Raw genomic sequence first — 19,788 nt, forward strand, 5'->3', positions numbered from 1 at the left:
TCTTTATCCAAGCATCCAGCACCACATCCAGCAGATTCCCTTCCCAACTTGACTTTCCCAAATCCAACCTCCCCTTTACATGCTTATTTTGTGTGCTCCAAGCTCAGAGGAGGGCATAAACCAGTGTCCTAGACAGTGTCCTAGACTGTACTCTCAAATTGAACAGCTCTGTCACGTCTAGATGAGCTAGAGAGGGTATCCATCTGTGAAGATTTTGGTTATTTCTCCTTCAGCCTTTCATCAGCTTGAAAGGAGGGTCTGGGAGAGCACAGACCACCGGCCTCTCTATGGCACCCTATTCCCTGCCCATGGGGAAGAGAGGTGGGGCTCTCTTGGGCACTGATGAATACAGCTGGGGAGCTGCTGCGGGTTTTCTGTCACCTCTTGGGCAGGAAGTCCTCAGAGCTGCAGTCGCTGGCCATATCCCACAGTACCATGCATGCATGTGGATGGTTCAGGTATAGTTATGTGCATACATTCTGCTCAGACATAACTGATCTTTCTGTCTCCTGCAGTGGGACCCAGAAGGGGGTCCACCAACCAGGACACCTGGGATTAGTTCTCACCCCATTCGCCCCTGCTCCTGACCACCAGGTACCCTGAGCCTCTGCAATATGGTAAGAGCATGGGCTCTGTAGCCAGACTTACTGCCATGTAGGAGGCGTGTGACCTGAGGAAGTCGCTTAATCTTCCTAGATTAATGCCTGCTTCCTAAGCGATTGTCAAGGTTAGATGAGTTGAAATGAGCTACCAGAATGAAGTTCGCAATTCATGGTACAGAGTAGGCTTTCCATAACTAAATACTCCTCCCCCTTCCCTGTCTAGAGCCAGGCACAGCCTCCATCAGAGCTGGAGTGTTCTCTTCTGTTCTAAGAGTGCTGAGCCTTCCCCCAGCTCTACAGTCCTTCAGCTGTGATTCTCCAACAGTAGTAGCTTAGGTCAGAGTGATGGATGTGCAGGGGAGGAAAAGCACTAATGCAGTTCAATGCATGAGACTATGGGTTTAGGGAACCAGGCTGCAAAGAAGAGCCAGGTTTCAGGGGTTAGATAAAAAGAATGGTACGAATAGGGAAAAGGACTTATAAAAGGTGAGCTGAATTAAAAAGAAGACAGACTTCTAAAGCAGCCAAGGGAGTGAACTCTGGTCTACCCTGCATCCCAGGGACAGCAACTGTGCCGCTTGTTAGCACCGTGTGCTTAGCTGTCCCCGCTGGCTGCAGCAGGGCCACTATTACTGCAGACTGCATAGTGGTTTCTCTGTGGAGCTGGGAACTAGGGAAGCCTCCTTCTGTTGGCCTTAGAGGTGAAGAGTTCCTCAGAAGTATCTGAGTATTGTGGAAGCGTACTTGCGTGCTGTGGCTGGCAGAGCCCACCCCTCCAGAGCAGGATGGCCAGAACTCAAGTGGAAGTGGCCCGGAGGGCACCAAGCTGCACCTGCACTCGATGCTTGGGGACCCCCTGTACCCTGACTGAAGAGTGACGAGGCTTAGCTTGCCTGGCTTTAAAGAGGAGAAGTCTGTCTTAGGGTACCCCATTCTCACCCTAGGGCATCTCTAGTCTCCAAAATGGCATTCCTCCTTTTGAACCCAGTTTTGCACCCTCTGCATTCAGACTGATATGGCCATCTCCAAAAGTTTCCTCAAAAGAGGTTATAGGATGCTAAGTCTGAAATGGGCTTCACAATGGCCCTTTTTAAAAACATTTTAAAAATGTTTTATTTATTTTTGAGGAGAGAGAGAGAGAGAGAGGGAGGTAGGGAGGGAGGGAATGAGTGGGAGAGGGGCAGAGAGAGAAGGAGACACAGAATCTGAAGCAGGCTCCAGGTTCTGAGCTGTCAACACAAAGCCCGACACAGGGCTTGAACTTGTGAACTGCAAGATCATGACCTGAGCTGAAGTCGGACACGTAACTGAATGAGCCACCTAGGTACCTCCACAGTGGCTTTTAATATGGCAGGGAGTTAGTCCAGAGCAGGGGGCTGGTGGGTAATGTCAGAATCCTGAGGCAGGGCAGGGAAGCAGGGTGATAGAGAAAGCCTTTCTGGTAATTCTGATGCACTGTGGAGGGGGTACCTTCACTTGAGAATCAGAGATAAATCAAAGTCTTTGTTTTTCAGCTGGGGAAGCAAAGGCCCTGCCCGGAAGGGCAAATGCACAGGTTAAAATGGGTAAACACATCTGTAGATTTTGCAGTGAGGCACAGAGTCAGGACATTGGGAAAGAAAGAGAACACAGTAAGGTTTCCTCTCTGAAACCAGTTACAACTGGTTAAAATGGAGGCCCACAGTGGCCTGGACAGGGAAAGGAAGGGGAGTGTATGGGATTCTGAGTGTTGCAGAAACTTTGCCTGTAGCCTTAGAAGAGGCCACTCTCCAGTCCCCCACCCTCATTTATGCTGCTGATTGGAAGCTGCCCGGGACCACTGTGGTCGAGTCTCAGCGTCTCTGAGCTCACTCTGAGCCCTCTCCTCCCTCCCAGCAATGACTGCCTGGGAATAGCAGCCGGCCGCCAGGAGTCTGGTCCTCTACAAACCCTTGGCAGTTTCTTGGTCTTGGGTTGAAAGTCCCCAGAGAACAAAGCCATATCTACAGAGTGGCCTTTGTACAGTGCCAGCCAGCACTGGCCGTGCTAGAACACAAACTCCTCTGAGGTGGAGCTGCTGGGTGAAGGTCCTGGCCTCACTCTCCTGAGTCGATTTTAGAGAAGGGAGGAGTTTGGTTCATGAGAAATTTTGCCTTTGAGCCCATTTTCGCTCCCAGGACTGCCCACTGAAGGCACGCTGAGTGTGCGTGTGTGTGTGTGTGTGTGTGTGTGTGTGTGTGTGTGTGTACAAGGTCTATTTTCTATGCTTGCTGCTGAGTGAACAGGAAGAAAAGGGCTGACATTGCACAGGGGGATTTAGGTGAGTTGAGATTTACAGAAGAAGCCTGAGACAGAGCACAGTGCAAAGTGCTGGGACAGATTTCTGAGGGTAACTGTGGAATTCAAAAGGAGTTATTTAGAAAGACAACATGTCCCAAGGACCTAAGCTTTCTGGAAGTAGGGAGGTGGCCCAAGTGACCTTTTTTTCAGATCCTGCAATGTTGTAATTACACAGATAAAGGAATAGTTTTGACGTAGGACTTTACACTGTACGTTGGTAAGGAGAAATTTTAGTTATAAAAATATTATATATAGGTTTTTAAAAAAGAGATGGGTAGGATAATGAGTGAGAAAAACTTTTAAAGGCACTGCTTAAAAGAAAACACTTGGGAGATATCCCAACACTCTGGCCTCTTGGGCTCTGCTATCTTTTTAATTCCCTATATTCATGTTCTCTAGCTTATCTGTGAATTTGGTTAACACATTCCCCAGCCGCTCAATTGGATAAGATAAGGCAGAAGATGTTAATAGAGAACCCTCCATCTTTTCCCACTGAGTCTGATTTCAGGATTCATTGACTTGCTAAACCCAATCTTTTCCCCCGAATTCTGTGTCCTATACGGGCTTATCAACATGGAAGATAATCTACCCACCAAGCATCCAATGAGTGCCCACAACAGGCAGAGAGCAGATGGGGCAGGCAGCCTGTGGCCCTGGGGACCTGCAGAGAAAGGACGCTGCTGGGGCACCGGGGGCTGGAAGGGGACTTGTCATTGGGACTGGCCAGTCTGGCTGTAAGGAGCACTCCTCCAAGCACTCACCTGCTCTACCAGGCAGTGGGTGTGTGCTTTCTACTCACCTCGGCCGGTGCTGTAATGCTGCAGCTTATCGCTGTACACGGCCTCTTTGCTGTAAGCCCGTTTCCTGTAGATGCGAGGAAGAGGAACTCTCTTAGCTGGAGTGCACCCCTGCTGCTCGGCTCCAGGGGTCTCCCCCACCTCCCCTGTCCCGACGGGGGCTCACTAGGGCATCTTCTGGGACTGGGAACTGGGCAGCTCTCACTTTAACATTTAGTTCCTGTCCTGCTTCCTGGAAGCCGGGTCTGCTTCTGGGTCCCCGTCAGAGCCTGGGGCAGAGGTTCTCAGGATACCTATCAGCATGCTGGCTGTACCATGGAACTGCTCAGGAGAAGCCAACTACAGTGCTTTCCAGAGCAGAATCTGGGCTAACCCCCAAAGGCAGTAGCAACAGTATTAAAAATGCACAAGGCCTCAGGGCCTGCCCTTCTGCAGAACTTGGAGTTCCTGTTTTCCTCCTTGGCTCTCCTCCTGACTGCCTGCCTTGTGCCCTCTGCCGAGGGCCTTGGCTCTCTAACCAGACGATGGGTTACAGTACAGGGTGTGATGCTCCAGTGGGTCAAATGCAATTTGGTAACTGTCGCTCCAACAGTGAGGGGGAATAAAATGAGGTTTGAAGATGGATGCTGTTTACCCATAGCCTTGCCCAGCTCTTATGGGGGATTTTATCCCAGGCACAGAGAAAACAAATAATCTGGACAATTCTAGGCTGCCTGTGGATTGAGATGGAATGATGACCATGAGCTTGACAGCAAGGCTGTGTATGGTCAGGCCCCGTCCAGTCTGCATGGCCTGGGAGGGGCCTGCATGTGGAGAGGGGCTTTCCGAGTCTGAGGTGAGCTAGTGGGAGCAGATGGAAGTAGAGGACCTACCTGCTACAGACGATGGAGATGGCCACCAATGACACCACGAACACGACCCCGGCTGCTGCCGAGCCAGCAATCAGTGGCAGCTGCTCCCTCAGCTCAGACTTGTAGTCATCTAGGTGAAAAAGAGGCATTAGAGTTCTTCCTGTGTGCTCATTGCATACAGCTGGGACGCGATGCATGACACTAAAGACATTATAAGTATGTGTGTGTGTGCGTGCGTGTGTGTGTGTCTATATGTATGCATATGTACAGTACAGCTTCTATGCTTCAGAGCTAGAAGACCAACTAAAACAAAGAATGATCTTCAAGTCACAAATAAACAAGAACAACTAGAAGCAAATGACAGTAACAATAAAAACAAAACAGCAGGGACAGAAGCTCAGAATTAAATGCTGATGACATGTGTCCCCACAGCAGAGGTGACTCCAATCTACATCCCCTCATTTGGAAGGTATCTCAAAGGACGGTCAGTCATGCTAGGATACGTCTAAGGGGAAGAAGAAAAACCACTGTTGAAGGACTTTTGAAAACACACAGGTGTTGAAACACAGCACAGCGTATAGATTCTTTGAGCAGATATTTAAAGAGTATCAGCAGCTGGGCAGCAGGTGCTACACCAGGAGCTGTGGAGGATGAAGGAACACCGGAGAAATGGCCCGGCACTCCAAAGTTCCCACTCAAGAAGAATACGATCAAGGTCTCTGCCAAGGTTAGAACCGTGCTGTATTACACGGGCAAAAAGGAAGCCCCCGAGTCACAGAGGTGAACAGAGCTCCCCCGAAACCCTGGCTTTACCATGGGTGAGCTCTGTGATCCTGGACAAAGTCTTTAGTCTCTCTGACCCTCAGACTCCTTTCTGCTAAAAAAAGGTAATAATAAAACAATCAAATTATGAGAGGCACAGTTTGCAATGTCTGCACAGTTTGCAATGTCTGCAATGTCCCAAATCCTAATACTCTTTTCCTTAATCCATAGAAACCACTTGGCCTAGCTGGCTATTATTATTATTATTATTATTATTATTATTATTATCATCATCATCATGCTTATTCCTTCACTTGGCATTAAGGACTGAGGCATACAGAGATCAAGCTTTATGTGTTCTATTACAATTAAGGTTGCCAGATACAGTAAATAAAAATACAGGCCGACCAGTTAAAAGTGAATTTCAGGTACACAATGAATAATGTTTTAGTGTAAGTATACCCCAAATGTTGAATGGGAGATACTTACTTAGAATAAAATATTGCCAGTTCTTTATCTGAAATTCAAATTTATCTGGCTATCCTGTATTTCACTTGGCAACCTCAATGACAATAGCTCTTGAAGTGAAATTCACCATGTCCTGCATCAGAATCACCTGAGCCCGAAAATAAACCATGACTTTTTTGGGGGCCCTCCTCAGGTCTACTGAATCAGAACCTTTGAGTGAAGAGCAGAATATCTCCATATTTACCAAATGTTCCAGGCGATTCTCATGCTGCCCAAAGTTTAGGAACCACCGTTCAACTCTGTGGGTGGAGAAAGAGACTTCCAAAGATAAGGATGTTATTCTCGAAGCCACTCCATAGACATCAATTTTAAAGACTGAAGGTATAGTGTCTCAACTGACAGCTTTCTGTAACATGAGTGTTTAAAAATAAAATGGGGTGTGTGTGCCTGGGTGGCTCAGTCAGTTGAGCGCCCGACTTTCGGTTTCAGCTCCAGTCTTGATCTCACAGGTCGGGAGTTTGAGACCCGCACTGGGCTCTGCACTGACAGTGCGGAGCCTGCTTGGGATTCTCTTTCTCTTCCTCTTTCTCTGCCCCCCCTCCCCCTCAAAATAAGTGATTAAACTTTAAAAAAAATTTTTTTTTGGCAAAAGAACAAAATTCAAGGAACCACAATGAAGAGTCCATAAAAACATCTTTATAACTTAAAAACTTCATAAAGCAATGTGACCTTCAGTCTTTAAAATTGATTTCTAGAGAGTGAGAGGCTTCAAGAACCAACATCCTTATCTTTAGAAGTGCCTTCCTCTGCTCACAGAGTTGAATGATGATTCTCAAACACTGGGGAGCATAAGAATCACCTGGACTGTTTGATAAACATGCAGATATCATGCTGTATGAATGGGTTAAAAAAAAAGCATATAAGCCAAAGGTTAGCATACTATAGCTAACAGCAGCCCATAGTAGCTCTGCTGTCATGTGGAGGTCAATGCTGCCCAAAGCGTGGTCTTTGACCCTGGGCGGAATCCTATAGGTCCTCCGGCTCCAATGACCTATCACTGATCAACCTTCAACTCACCTTTATGCTGAAGACGGGGCCCGAAGCCTCAGTGAACATAATTACTACCGAAGTGCAAACCTCAGTCATTAAGATAAATACTCCTGAATTTGGCCACTTACCAAAACTCTCTTACATCTAGCCCCTCTTGGGTTTATAAAACTTAACTGCCAAATGTAAAAGGAATAGTCTTCTTGGGAGAAATTTGTTACTTCTTGATTTGTCTAGCAGAATTGCCAAGAGACCAGTGCTCAGAGCATTCTGAGTTTTGGGTTTTTAATCCTGTGTACTTCCTGGTGCCACAGTGCCCATAAATCTAGATGGTAAGTAAGGTGCAAAGAGGGGACAGAATCCTTAAGGAACAGGAGACAGCCTGCATTCTTTTCATACCGGCAGCATTATTAACCTGAATAAATTGGCTCGGTTTCTACCCCATCTCACTATCCTCAAAATATGAGCGAAGATTCACCTGAAAAGAACTCAAAACGAGTTGCAAGCTCCAATCCTACAGGAGCCAGAAAACTCACATTAAAGCATCTGGGTACAAATCACTGGGAAGGGGCAGACGCCCCATGGGGGCAGCTGCCTCTCAGCTCGGGGGTACAGCCCTCCCCCTACAACGCCCATCAGCTTTGGCTTCTTTTCAGCTTTTCACAAGAAAATGCACATTATGGTTTTCATATGAAATCATCTGATTTTAAATGTTTCTGGTGAAATGTTAAATTGTTAAACATCATAATGTGAGTCAATATAAAACCTCAGGTCCTATCACGCGCCTAGTCAGAGAGTGCTGGCCTAAAATAAAATGTTATGTAAAGGCAGACTGTTTTGTGTGTAATTTAATTAATAAGTGAAAAATTAAAGGCTCTCAGTTGAGGGGGTTGAGAAGAGACTGATATCTGGAAAACTATCAGGAAACAGCTCACAAATGAATAAATAAAATGGACAGACAGTGAATAGAAAAATGAAAGCATATACCACAGTAAATGGCTGGCTAAGGGAAAGAGTGGGTGAACACAGGCAGATATCCCACACCGCCTCCTCGGGCTACAGGGAAATCAGATTTTCATAACCATTTAAAAGCATGGTCTCAGAGGACCAGGAGAGACTGTCATTAATGGGGAACTAACAAAGCCCAAAGGTGGAAGTATTTTGGGTGACAGGCTTTCTGGCCTTGGGGATGGTTTAGAAGACAGTGTCTGTCTATTATCACTGGAGATACATGGCTAGAGTCACATGTGAAGCTGTTTCAAACAAGCTGAGATACTGGTTGCATGGGACTGCTATACCCCAAAATTTGCCCCTCTGTGTCCTTCCTGGAGACCTTATCTCGTGAAATTAGGTTGTGAGCTCAGCTCCCAGCCCCCCAGAACAGAGGGGTGAAGTGGGAGTGAGGGTAAAACAACGGCAACACCTGGGCCCTGATTCTGAGGCAGGAGGCACATGAACCCTGAGCTACGTGGGGGTCTCCCTGCCAGGACCTCTCTGCATGTGGTACAGAGATCCACTGAAGGAAAACCCAAGCGATGTTAGGAGAGAAATAGGCCTGACTTCAGAAAGATGCCCTGCCTTGTGAATGACTCAAGAGTAATGCCCTGCCCCCACCCCCCCAGGGCAAACCCTTCCAAGGGAATCGCACTGGAATCCAGTGACAGGTTGGCACTTGGGCTGCAAGGGCAGCTTTTCAGGGCCTCTTCCCCTCCCCCAAGTGCTGGCCCTGTACCACTTCACTGGCCTGCCTCTTACCGTCCGTCAGCGTCTGGAAGCACATCTTGCCACTGAACTTGCCGTAGCCCGCCACCGTGCGGGCACGCACTTGCACCACATACACCATGCCTGGCCGTAGGCCGTCAATCCGCGCCGTGTTGGTCTGGCTCCTGGCCATGGAGGAGTTGAACTCATTGTGCTCCTGAAAGAGAGTGAGGAGAACAGTCTGCAGCCTCCTCCTGAGGTCTGCGTCCCCACCTACTCCACCCTGGAGCACCCAGGCCCTGTCAGTCCTTGGTCCTACAGGTCTGCTAAAAGCTGTCACTGGCCCCAGGCCCTCTCTCTGAATGGGGGACATCTGGCCTGGACCAAGGGAATGAAGGATCAGCTCTGTGTCATGAGGTGGCCATGCTCTAAAAAGGAGGCTCTGAGCAAATGGCTAGGCTCTCAGAGCCAGGCTGGAGGGCTCATCATTTTCTAGTCCTTCCCCATCCAGGGTTCAGTGCACATGCAGCTTTGCAAAATCCTGTTGCGTCTCCGATGTCAGTAGAAGCAAGCTGGGCAGCATCGGCCCTTTGTCTCCCTTTTTTTTTTTTTTATGGTTTATTTATGTTGAGAGAGAGAGAAAGAGCACACACACGAGTGGGGAGGGGCAGAGAGAGAGGGAGAGAGAGAATCCCAAGCAGGCTCCGCACTGTCAGCACAGAGCCCCAAATGGGGCTTGAAATCACGACTGTGAGATCATGACCTAAACTGAAATCAAGAGTCGGACACTTAATTGACTGAGGCACCCAGGTGTCCCTGCCCTTTGTCTCATTTCTATTGAGGACTTGCCTTTTCTCTCCTCACTCAGGATCTCCTCACCATGACTGTTCTAGATCACCCCTTAAGTTCCCTCAGGTCCTAGTCCTTAGCTGAGTGACTTAGTGTCCACTCTGCTACAAAGCCTGAGGCCATTCCAAACCACCTCCCATACCTGCTTCTGCCTTCACTTTGGCCTGTGTCAGTCTGTTTGGATCCCAACTTCTAGTTCCCTCTCCACCAGCATCGGGAAGACATGTCCATTCTCCCTGGAGAGCAGGCTCTGCCCCTTCTCATCTATTCAGGGGTCACCCCTCCACCCCCACCACTCTCTCCGGCACCTTCTGCCTGGTCTTCTATAGTCTCTGTTATCCACACATGAGTGTCCTCTGGTGTGCACAGATTTTTGCTCCTGTTTCTCAGCCTTCTGACTCCCCACCCATAGTTGGTGCCTTCAAGGGTACTTCCTGTCTTTGCTACTAACATTTGGTTTGTGCCTAGACTTTTGTAGCCTCCTATCTTTTCTGCCACTCCCTCTCCACCAAATCCAAACTTCTTTTCTAACAGGACGCCTGGGTGGCTCAGTCAAACATCTGATGTAGGCTCAGGTCATGATCTTACAGTTAGTGAGTTTGAGCCCCACATTGGGCTCTGTGCTGACAGCATGGAGCCTGGAGACTGGTTCAAGTTCTGTGTCCCCCTCTCTATCTGCCCCTCCCCTGCTCATGCTCTGTCTCTCTCTCTCTCTCAAAAATAAAAACAAAACATTAAAAAAGATCTCTGACCTTCCCTAAAGTTATAATCAGATAAAAACAAAACTCCTAAATCTAGGTTTAGAGGGTCCTCATAATGAAGCAATTCCAGTCTCTCACAACCCCCAAATTACCACCTCGCTGTCCCTTCAGGGGCCACACTCCCAGACCCAGGGCCTTTGCTTGGGCTGTTTTCCTGGTCTGAAATGCCTCTCTCTAGTGCTCCTCTGCACCCTGCATGTTCCTTGTGCCTGTATCTCTAAAACCCCCTCTTCCAGGAAGGCTTCCCATGGACTCTGTTCATTGCTGTCTTTCATCTTTACACCCTCCCCTCAGCACCCTCATATACACCAGCCTGGCCTCTGATCATTTTCATGTGTGCATTATGAAGACTGTGGGTTATCTCCAAGTGTACAGGAACAAAAGTTTCAACTCTGGGACTGCCCCTGTCTGTACCATCAGTCTCAGAGCAAAATGGGGACATCAGTGAAAATGAAGAGCTTAGGTCACTGAGAGGGAAGCTCCCAAGTCCCTGTGCAGATCTGGGGTTCTGTGATGAATTCTAGGCACAATGGTTTGAGGGGCATGGTAACAAATGAGGGGAAAGCTGACGGCAAGAGATGTGTAACCCACAGCCTCAGACAAGCAACAGAAGTTTGGGGAGTTGAGCCAGGACAAAAGAATACAGTGCAATGATTTAAAAAAATTGCCATTGTTTTAAAATATGCAAACATCTACTTTGCAAAGGCAGAGGTGACCTAATGTGCATTCACTCAATCATTTGGCCCGGCAGCCACATTTATGGCATGCTACCATGTGCTGGGTACTACCTACACATGGTTTCAGGGACCAAGGCATGGCCCCTCTCCTTGGGGATGCAAAATCTTGTGGGGTGGACCAGAAAATACCCAGATGCTGACAGCAGTGCTGACTGAGTGACTTGGCAGAAGGCAGCTTAGGGGGCTGGGGGATGGGGGGGGGGGAAGAGCAGAGGGTCACCCAGCTCAGGCTGGTAAGGAGACTGGGAGGGTGACGTTAGTTGAGTCATCAAAGGTGGAAGAAATTAGCCACATGGACAAATACAGAGAGTGAGAACTGAATAGAACACGTGAAAGCAAGGCCTAGAGAGATGAGAAGCCTGCAAGCAACTGGGCCCATCTAGACTGTGGTGACACATGCCCTGGTGACAAATGCTTGGAAGTAGTTTTAAGAGACCACAGGCTAGAGGTCAGCTTGAATAGACGGTTGAAGGTTACACACTCATCCTCATGGAGGGGATATCCATTGACCTCTGGGAGGGACTGCTTGGAAGGAACTGCCCATCCATCGGTTTGATCTATTAAAAAAAAAAAAAGGAGTATGCCCCCACCCCACCACCAATCAGGGGTCCAGCAGAAAGAAGGCTGTCTACTATAGGAGGGATATTAGCTAGAACGTTGGTCATTACTGTCCTAACACACTGAAGATCTAAGACCTAAACCTATATAAATCACCTAATCACCTTGCAAATTAGGACAAAATCCCATTGCTACAAAATCCGGGTAGCTGTCTGGATTTTCTGGTTTCACTGGTATCTGTGGAATTAGGCACTGCTTGAAAGAAGTGAAACATCCACTGGGCAGCTCTTTTACTGACAACTGTCTTTTGGTGTATTAGTATTTGGATTGTGAAGACAAAACATTAACCCCTTATCACTTTATAGCCCACACATTCAAGAAGTTCCGTGATTAAAATGAATATTAATCCTTGTTCTCTTCAAACCCATTAATCAACTGCAGGCAAATGGGTGAGAGCAAAGAGCACACGGCTTTTTTGTTTGTTTGTTTGCTTCATGATTGATTCTAATAGCATGTGAGAGGTATAGACCATCGCTATCGAGGGCAGAGACCATGGCTCCCATCCCCAACCTGTGGCCCAGGGCTGGCACCAAACTGCTCAACGGTTCAGTGCTAAATGAATGAATAAACACCACACTTCAGACCAGTTATTTGAACCAATCGATCGAGCACAAGATATTGCCAACGCCTGAAAGAGTTTCTAGGAGAAAATGATCCTAAAATTTGAAGGGTAGAAATTCCCAAGGCCTAAACCAGTCCATTCTGGCCCAGACAGTTATGAAGAGCAAGTAAGCGTCTAAACGCTTAATCATGAAGACAGCTGAGAGCAGATGTAGATGCCCCTCCCATGGTTTGCCTACAAGCGCTGACACCAGGAGTGAAAAGTGCTACAAGACAGTAAACAAGAGAGGATGATAAATGGAAGCATATGAAAATGGGAAGGAGATGAACATGGAGAGGCTCTGGGAGTGTCATCAGCTCGATGGCATCTGAGCTCTCTATTAATGAGCTGTTGGAGGAGGCGAAAGCCTCATTGATTCTATTTATAGAGCTGAAATTGAAAGGTGTTCCAAGCATAAATTGAGAGGGCGATGTGAAGTAGGAGACCCAGGGTGGGTTTGCAGGGGTTGGAAAACTATGGCCCATGGCTAGCTACCTGTTTTTGTAAATAAAGCTTTATTGGAACTCAACCATGCCCACCTTCTGATATATTGCCTATGGCTGTTTTTCTTCTACAAAGGCGAGTTGAGTAGTTGGGACAGAGACTATATGGCCACAAACTTAAAATATTTCCTATTTGGTCCATTATGGAAAAAACTCTGCTGACTCCTGGCTTAAAAGAAGTGGCACAGAACGGAGGAATGGGGATTTATTTCTTTGGGGTGAATCCAGGATATCTACTGGGCTGAGTTTTATTGTGTTTGCATCTCTAAACACCAGGATTTGCCAGCCTCGTGGAGCAGGTAGGCAGATCTTTCTGCTTATAAGAATTTGGATTTAAAATTAAGATACAATCTTTTATTTCACAGGCCACATTAATTTTGAGATCCTCAGCATCAGCATGACTGCTATCTAGTTCCTTACTGAGCTCGGAAATTTTCACCATTGAAATATATCAAAAATGTCCATAGTTTTGATTCTCTATGGTCATGGGTAAGTCATTTAACCTTTCTGTGACTTAGTTCCATCACCTATAAATTGGTTATACCTGGCTTTCAAGTATCTTTCTTTTTATTTCTTTTCAAGATCAGAGCTAATGTATTTGTGAACATCTGGCACATAACAGATACTCAGTGTATGATGATTTATTACCACTGTGGTTATTTCAAAATACCCTCACAGGGTAATGTATTTTTCTTTATTTGTATTAGAAATGGTCCAGGCAATGTAACAGATCTTACAGTCAAGCACTTTATAAGTGAAGGAGAGTTCCGTAGTAACATACCGTATGGTAACCAACGCTTTGGCAAAGAATCTTCTGTGTTTCCAAGGCAAGCATTCTATCCTCTGGAGTGAGGACAATAATATGCTTCACTGAGGTGTGGAAGCTGCCTTGGGCATTGGGCTGCTGTGCATGTGTGTCTGTTAATAATTAGTATAAATTACGGAGAAGTAGGGACGTGGTCTGAAATGGGAGAATAAGCTTCCTTCATAGCATCAAAAGTTGAAGTTCATTACAGTATTTCAAAGGACAAGGCTTTCATGTAAAGGGAAAAGTAGCAGAAGAGGTTGGGTGTGGGCTGGAAAATGAGGAGCCAAGGGACACAGGCAGGAGCCTGTTACGAAGCCCACCCCTATGATGGCGTGAGTGCCTTTGGCAGGGCAGATGAGGCGGAAGGCAGGCGGTTCGCATGTACGTAGCTGATCTCCAGCACTGCCTTGTGTGACAAGCTCACTTCCTGGCTGTGTGCTTTTGGGTAAGTTTTATTTTGTTTTGAACTACTTTGTGCACTGGCTTCTTTACCCATAGCAATGATACTAATATTTACCACACTGGGTAGTGAGGAGAAAAGTAGATAATGCTTATAAAGTTCTTGGCACCCAAGAGGGGCAGACTAGGGAGAAATTACTATTATTTTTCTGAGGTGAGCTTATAAGGCTCAAGTTCAAGTGTGTGTGGGAAGAGGCACTGTTAGAATCTTTCTGGTGATTCTGACATTGCATCATATGCTGGCCACACATGATAACTATCAAACTCTTAGGTCAATTTTGATGATGAAATGAGACTGTGTGGACAATTGGTCCAGGCAGATTGGTCCAAAACATTGTGGAAACCCAACATTTACTTTATTAACTGATAAAAAATATCTAGCAAACAAGGGCTCCCAATTCAAAGCTGATTGGATATAATGGTTGCTTATGAATCCAGATGGTTTAAATTACCCCCAATTCACAGAATTATCTGAATCAACTGTCTACAAAACCCAATATTCTCTAAATGGAATAGAACATTACCTAATCCTCACCTTGCTTACAAGTTCGGCCGCAAGGGCAGAAGGGTGTACATCCTCACAGACTAGATTGGTGATCCATGTAGCCCTCCACTTTCAGGGACACAAACTGCTACTATTTTACAAATGTGAAAACTGTGACCCAGAGTGGTTAAATAATTTGGCCATGGCTGCACAGCTGGTTAGTTATGGAGGGCACTGGAGACTAGAGCCCTCCTTCCCCAGGCAGTCACGTACCACTGTTCAATACTGCCTCCGTCCTGGAGGTCTGTGAGTCTCCATCTCTGATCCTCCACTGACCCACTGGATAGTTCTGCCGGGCTCAGGGCTTTCATACATTTACATACTGACAGCTTCCAGATGGACTTCTCCAACCTGGCCTCTCTCCTGAGCTCCAGGCAGGGACATCTAGCTGCCTGAACTACTGGCTATCTCAGAAGTGTTTTAGACATCGAGCTGAACTTCTGTCCCTTCCCTTACCACAACCACAAATATGCTCTCTCTCAACAAGCACCCTTCTTTTTTTTTTCTTTTTTTTAATGTTTATTTATTTTTGAGAGAGACAGAGCATGAGGGGGAGAGGGACCGAGAGAGAGGGACCGGGAGACACAGAATTGGAAGCAGGCTCCAGGCTCTGAGCTGTCAGCACAGAGCCCGATGCGGGCTTGAACTCACAAACCATGAGATCATGACCTGAGCTGAAGTCGGACATTTAAGTGACTGAGCCACCCAGGAGCCCCAACAAGCACCCTTCTAAGTCAATGGTGGCTGCCTCCTTCTATCGGGCCAGGCCTAAACCCTCCCACATCTGAAGCCCAAACTGTTAGAAATCCCGTTGCTCTGCCTTTAGTTTATATATCTGGAATCTACCCTGTTTCGCCAGCCATCTCCTTCCATCCTAATCAAGCCACCATCATCCTTGTTCTAGTTGGTTGTAATCTAGCCTGTTTTTTAATGGGACAGCTGAATGGGCCTCTTAAAATGTAAGTCAGATTTTGTCTCTTCTCTGCTTCTAACCCTGCTATATGAATCCTCATCTCACTCAGTGGTTAAGCTCTAAGTGGTTAAGTTCTAAGGTCCAGTCTGATCACCTCCCCTGGTTACCTCTCTCACCTGTCTACTACTTTCCCACTGCTCGTACCACTCTAGTCAGGCCGGTCTTCTTCCTGTTCCTAGAATCACCAGTCATGACCCTGCCTCAGGGCCTTTGCACAGGTGGTTGCCTCTCTCTCCCCCATTTCACAACAACCTCACCTCTTTCAAGTCTTTACTTAGAAGCTACCTACTCCAAGAGGCCTCCCTTTACCATCCTATGTAATTCTGTAACCTGTTCCTCCCCTAAATTTGACCCCCTGATTCCATTTACCATGCTCTGCTCTTTCTATTTTCCATGGCATCATTCATTTTCTAACTACTATATGATCTCCTTATTTACTATGTTCCTTTTTTGTCTCCTTCTGTTGGAAAGTGAGCCCTGTGAGGGCAGGCATCTTTGTTTGGATCATGCATATACCCTGGAATAGTACTTGCCAAATAGCAGGCACTTAATCAATACTTGCTGAACCAATTAATGAATGTAGTGTCTTTACAAACGATGTGTTGGGTCAGTATTTTCCTGGGATTTTGCAAATGCTGCAGTTTAACAGGATGGGAAGGAGGTACTGCCTCCCCTACAGAGACCAAGGGGACGAACTCCATAAGGCACCACTTTCATACTTGGCAGTGTGTGCCCTGCTGCAGGCCTCAGGAGCAGCTGCTAAAGAGCGGTCAGTGGGCAGCACAAACATTTCTTTTAATTTCTGTCTCATCCTTCAAAATTTCCACTTACATGTCTTCAATCTCTATGAATATACTAGTGCAGTAGTACATGCATATGACCTATAAATACACAAACATATATTGGAAGAACATGATCAAAAACTTTAGAGAACATGGCTCTACAAAACCACGAAATCTTTGGGAAGTTCAGGGGACACCTGGAACTTTGTAGCATCTATGTTAATAGAGCGAACATATGACTGGGAAAAATGGGATTGGTTCTGCCCATACCGGCCCACTGAACTGTTCAGACAGCAGGGTGTAAGCTGGAAGATTCTCTCCTGAGTTGACACAGGAAGAGTCTGGACTTTGGAGACTTTTGCCAATGAAGACCCGATGAACTCTCCCAAGGAGCCTCTGGCCTCCATCAGCAGATTTTTCCCTCCGTCAGGATTTCCTCCAGTCCTCAGATGGCCACCATCCTCCGGACAGTAGCTGGCCCTGGGTACTGAAAGACTGAGGACGGAGCTGGCTCACCTTCTCATAGTACCGGATCTCATAGTCCAGGATGATGCCATTGGGCTGCTCCGGCTGTGGCCATGACAAGGTGATGCTCCTCATGGTGGCACTGACCTGGTGCATGATTGGAACAGTGGAAGGGGCTGTGGAGAGAGGAAGAGACAGGGCAGATAAACAGACCCTCGAGTATATGATATGCATCATCTTTCAGAGATAAATGAAGAGAGAAGTGTCTCTGGGTTTGAATCTACCCTTTCTTTCTTACCAGCTGAGCTGATCTGCAGAACTTCCCGTGGTTTTGCATAGTGAGTAGATTATGGATGAGAAAGGAGAGAAAAGGTGACAATTTAGGATAGGAGGACATGTGTAAGGGCAGGGCTGGAATGGACACGGTGTTTCCTGGGCAGGGAGGAGAAAGGCTTGACCAAAAAGAGATGGTTGGTTGAATCACATGAAAGCAGCGTGGCTTTCAGCTCGGCTGAGGAAGCCGAGCCATCCAGGGAGGGTATGACAACCAGAGCAAGTCTAGGCTTCAGGCAGTGGCACAAGAAGAACAGTGGGACAGGAGGCACAATGGGATGTTTTTGAGCAGAAGGTTTTGAAGGAATCTCAGTCTTGCATTAATGGGGTGAGCTCCTATAAAGAAGAGAATGTGGAGGCAAGGAATGATAATGAGAAACTAGAACTGGTCAGTGCAGAATTACTGCCATAGAAAGGAATGTTCTAGAAAGAGCAAACTCTTCAGAAAGAGCTCTGAAACTGCATGTAAGACTTTGCTGCACTTCAAAAGGAAGAGAGGAGGCAGCACTCAAAAAGACATGAGCACAGACTACCAACAGAGTTCATTCAGACTTCTGTCAGAGTCTTCCAGATGAGGACATTTGCGATAAAGAGCTCACAAATATAAATGAAGAAATGATACACAAACCAAACATTTGGAAACAGGATAATAATTCCAAAATCTGTGAAGTGATTCCAAAATTTCTGTTAGGAAATAATATTATTTATTTTCCAATTCAACATTTTTTGCGCGGCGTAAGTAAAATGAAAACAGTCTGGAAATAATAAATGAGGGCTGTCTTTCTAGGGGAAGAGGCGGGTAATGGATGAGGCTTCAGTCTGCGCTCTGCTCGGGCTGTTCCGTTTAGTCCTGGCACTTCTCTAGTGATGAAGGTCGTTTCCTCATGCGAACTCCACTTTACAAGGGTTTCTCTGGGGGACTGTGGCGGACTGACATTTACTATCCTCACTTTAAATTAACAGATTCCCCTCCAGAGCATGGCTGCCGGTCTGGGGGTGGGGGATAGGGTTGCTCTCCACTCACTGAGCTCTCAGTGAGTTCTCAGTGAGCTGGCCCCCAGGCCAGGGGAGGGGCTGCTGAGCACTTGTGAAGATGCCCATACTCAAGGGAGCCATCGGAGAGCCATCAGAGAGCACAGTGTGAGACGTGGTGTTAGGAGGACTTAGAATCAGAGAGTCCACCCAGGACCCTGCACGGTTCCCACTACAGACCTCAGGGTGACCCTGCAAACGTGCCTCTCAGAGCTTCCATCCCCTGGGAGCACAGCTGACTCTTGGCCCTGGCTGCTGTACCCTGAAACCACCACCACATCCATGCGGGGCCCCATTTATCAGAGGCTGCTTCCAGCCAATGACTGAGAGCAGCAAGGATGCCTCAAAACAAAACAAAACAAAACAAAACAAAACAAAACAAAACAACCAAAAAACCATTCCTGACTCTTCTCCTGGGCAGCTTTCACTCAGACTCCCTACTGGACTCACCAACGGTTCTTTGTACAGTGTGACGGTCTGAGAGTCTTCTCACCTAATCCTCCTTCCTGCCCTCTCTCCTTCACTGTGATCTGATGGCTCTGCCAGCCCCCTCTGGCCTCCTCTCCCACCTGCCCATCAATATCTGGCACCTCCAATCCCATCTTGGTGTCGGCCTCGTGGAGGACCTGATTTAAGGCAATTCTGAATCCCCCTATCAAGTACTCTCTGCTGGGCCCTGCTGCGTCCCCAGGGACTGGCTGCTCACTGCCTCTAGGGGCTGCGGCTTCATCCTTGGGTGTCTCTCACCAATGTGCATGTCTTCCTATCCCTATCTGAAATTCGTTGTCTTCTCACCAGTCCCAGTTCCACTGACTAAGGTAACAGAAAATGTTCTCTCTTCCACAGAATGGCTCGTCAAGTAACTAAAGAAGCTAGTTAGGTTCCCCCTGAATTCTTCCTGCTGAAAACAACGGCCAGATACTATGAATGTTTCTCCCATGACACGCTGCCCCCTGAGGTGGCTTTTTTCCAAATGGGGGTCATGTTATCTAAATCTCTCTGTAGGCATATGGCCCAGGGGTAAACCCAATTCTCCCACTGCTCTTTACTCAGCAAAGATTAGGGTGAAACTACTATCTCCCATGCTCCGGGTACCAGACATCAATGAAGGTGACCATTAGCCTTTTTTTTTTTGGATCAAAAACCTGTTCCTGTCATTTGATTTGACATTACTGTCAAACAGAATCTTTAGGTTTTCTCATGGTGTGTGCCTCAACTTTTGTTTATAGTTTGCTTGTGGGTTTGACTACAAGGGTTTACACATACGCTTTTACCTTTATGGTGTAACATTTGGCCTATTCATCTAGGAAGCCGAAATAATTTGTGATCCCGATTCAACCATCAAATGTGCCTTCTCTTCCTAGCATCACGGCTCAGGTCCATTAATGAATGAATTAAACAAATGTTCACAGGGCATTTGCCATGTGCCAGTCACCACTCTAGGTTCCAGAGATTCCATAGTGAGTGAAATATAATCTCCTGTCCTCACGGAGTTTCTTTTCTAGTGGAGGGGGTCAAAGGCCAGATGTGATCAATCACAAGGTATGTTAAAATATTAAGTACAACAGGAACAAATGGAGCAGGGGGGAAGGGACACAGAATGTCCAAGTGTAGGAGGCTCGCCGGGAGAAGGCTGCCGTTCTAAATCACAGGCTCAGCAAGGCCTTGCTTGAGAAGTAGATGCAGCAGCATGGGGGTGGAGGAGGGGAGGGAGGCACGTAACACCTGGGAAAAGAGCAATTGAGAAGGAAAGGCCAAGGCAATGGTTCTAAACTG

General features: G+C 47.0%; 1 protein-coding gene across 3 annotated transcripts in view; it reads right to left on the reverse strand.

Moving 5' to 3' along the window:
* The window catches only part of EPHB1 (EPH receptor B1), a 323,054-nt gene that overhangs the window by 81,829 nt on the left and 221,437 nt on the right, over window positions 1–19,788 (reverse strand). For all 3 annotated transcript variants that reach the window (XM_042955106.1, XM_042955108.1, XM_042955107.1), the window contains exons 6-9: window positions 16,699–16,823; window positions 8,602–8,764; window positions 4,591–4,699; window positions 3,721–3,785 (exon numbers count right to left, since the gene is read on the reverse strand). In XM_042955106.1, coding sequence (XP_042811040.1) covers window positions 3,721–3,785; window positions 4,591–4,699; window positions 8,602–8,764; window positions 16,699–16,823 — 462 coding nt within the window. The remainder of the gene's footprint in view (window positions 1–3,720; window positions 3,786–4,590; window positions 4,700–8,601; window positions 8,765–16,698; window positions 16,824–19,788) is intronic.

Source organism: Panthera leo, chromosome C2, assembly GCF_018350215.1.
Source record: "Panthera leo isolate Ple1 chromosome C2, P.leo_Ple1_pat1.1, whole genome shotgun sequence".
In the NCBI taxonomy this organism is placed as follows: Eukaryota; Metazoa; Chordata; class Mammalia; order Carnivora; family Felidae; genus Panthera; species Panthera leo.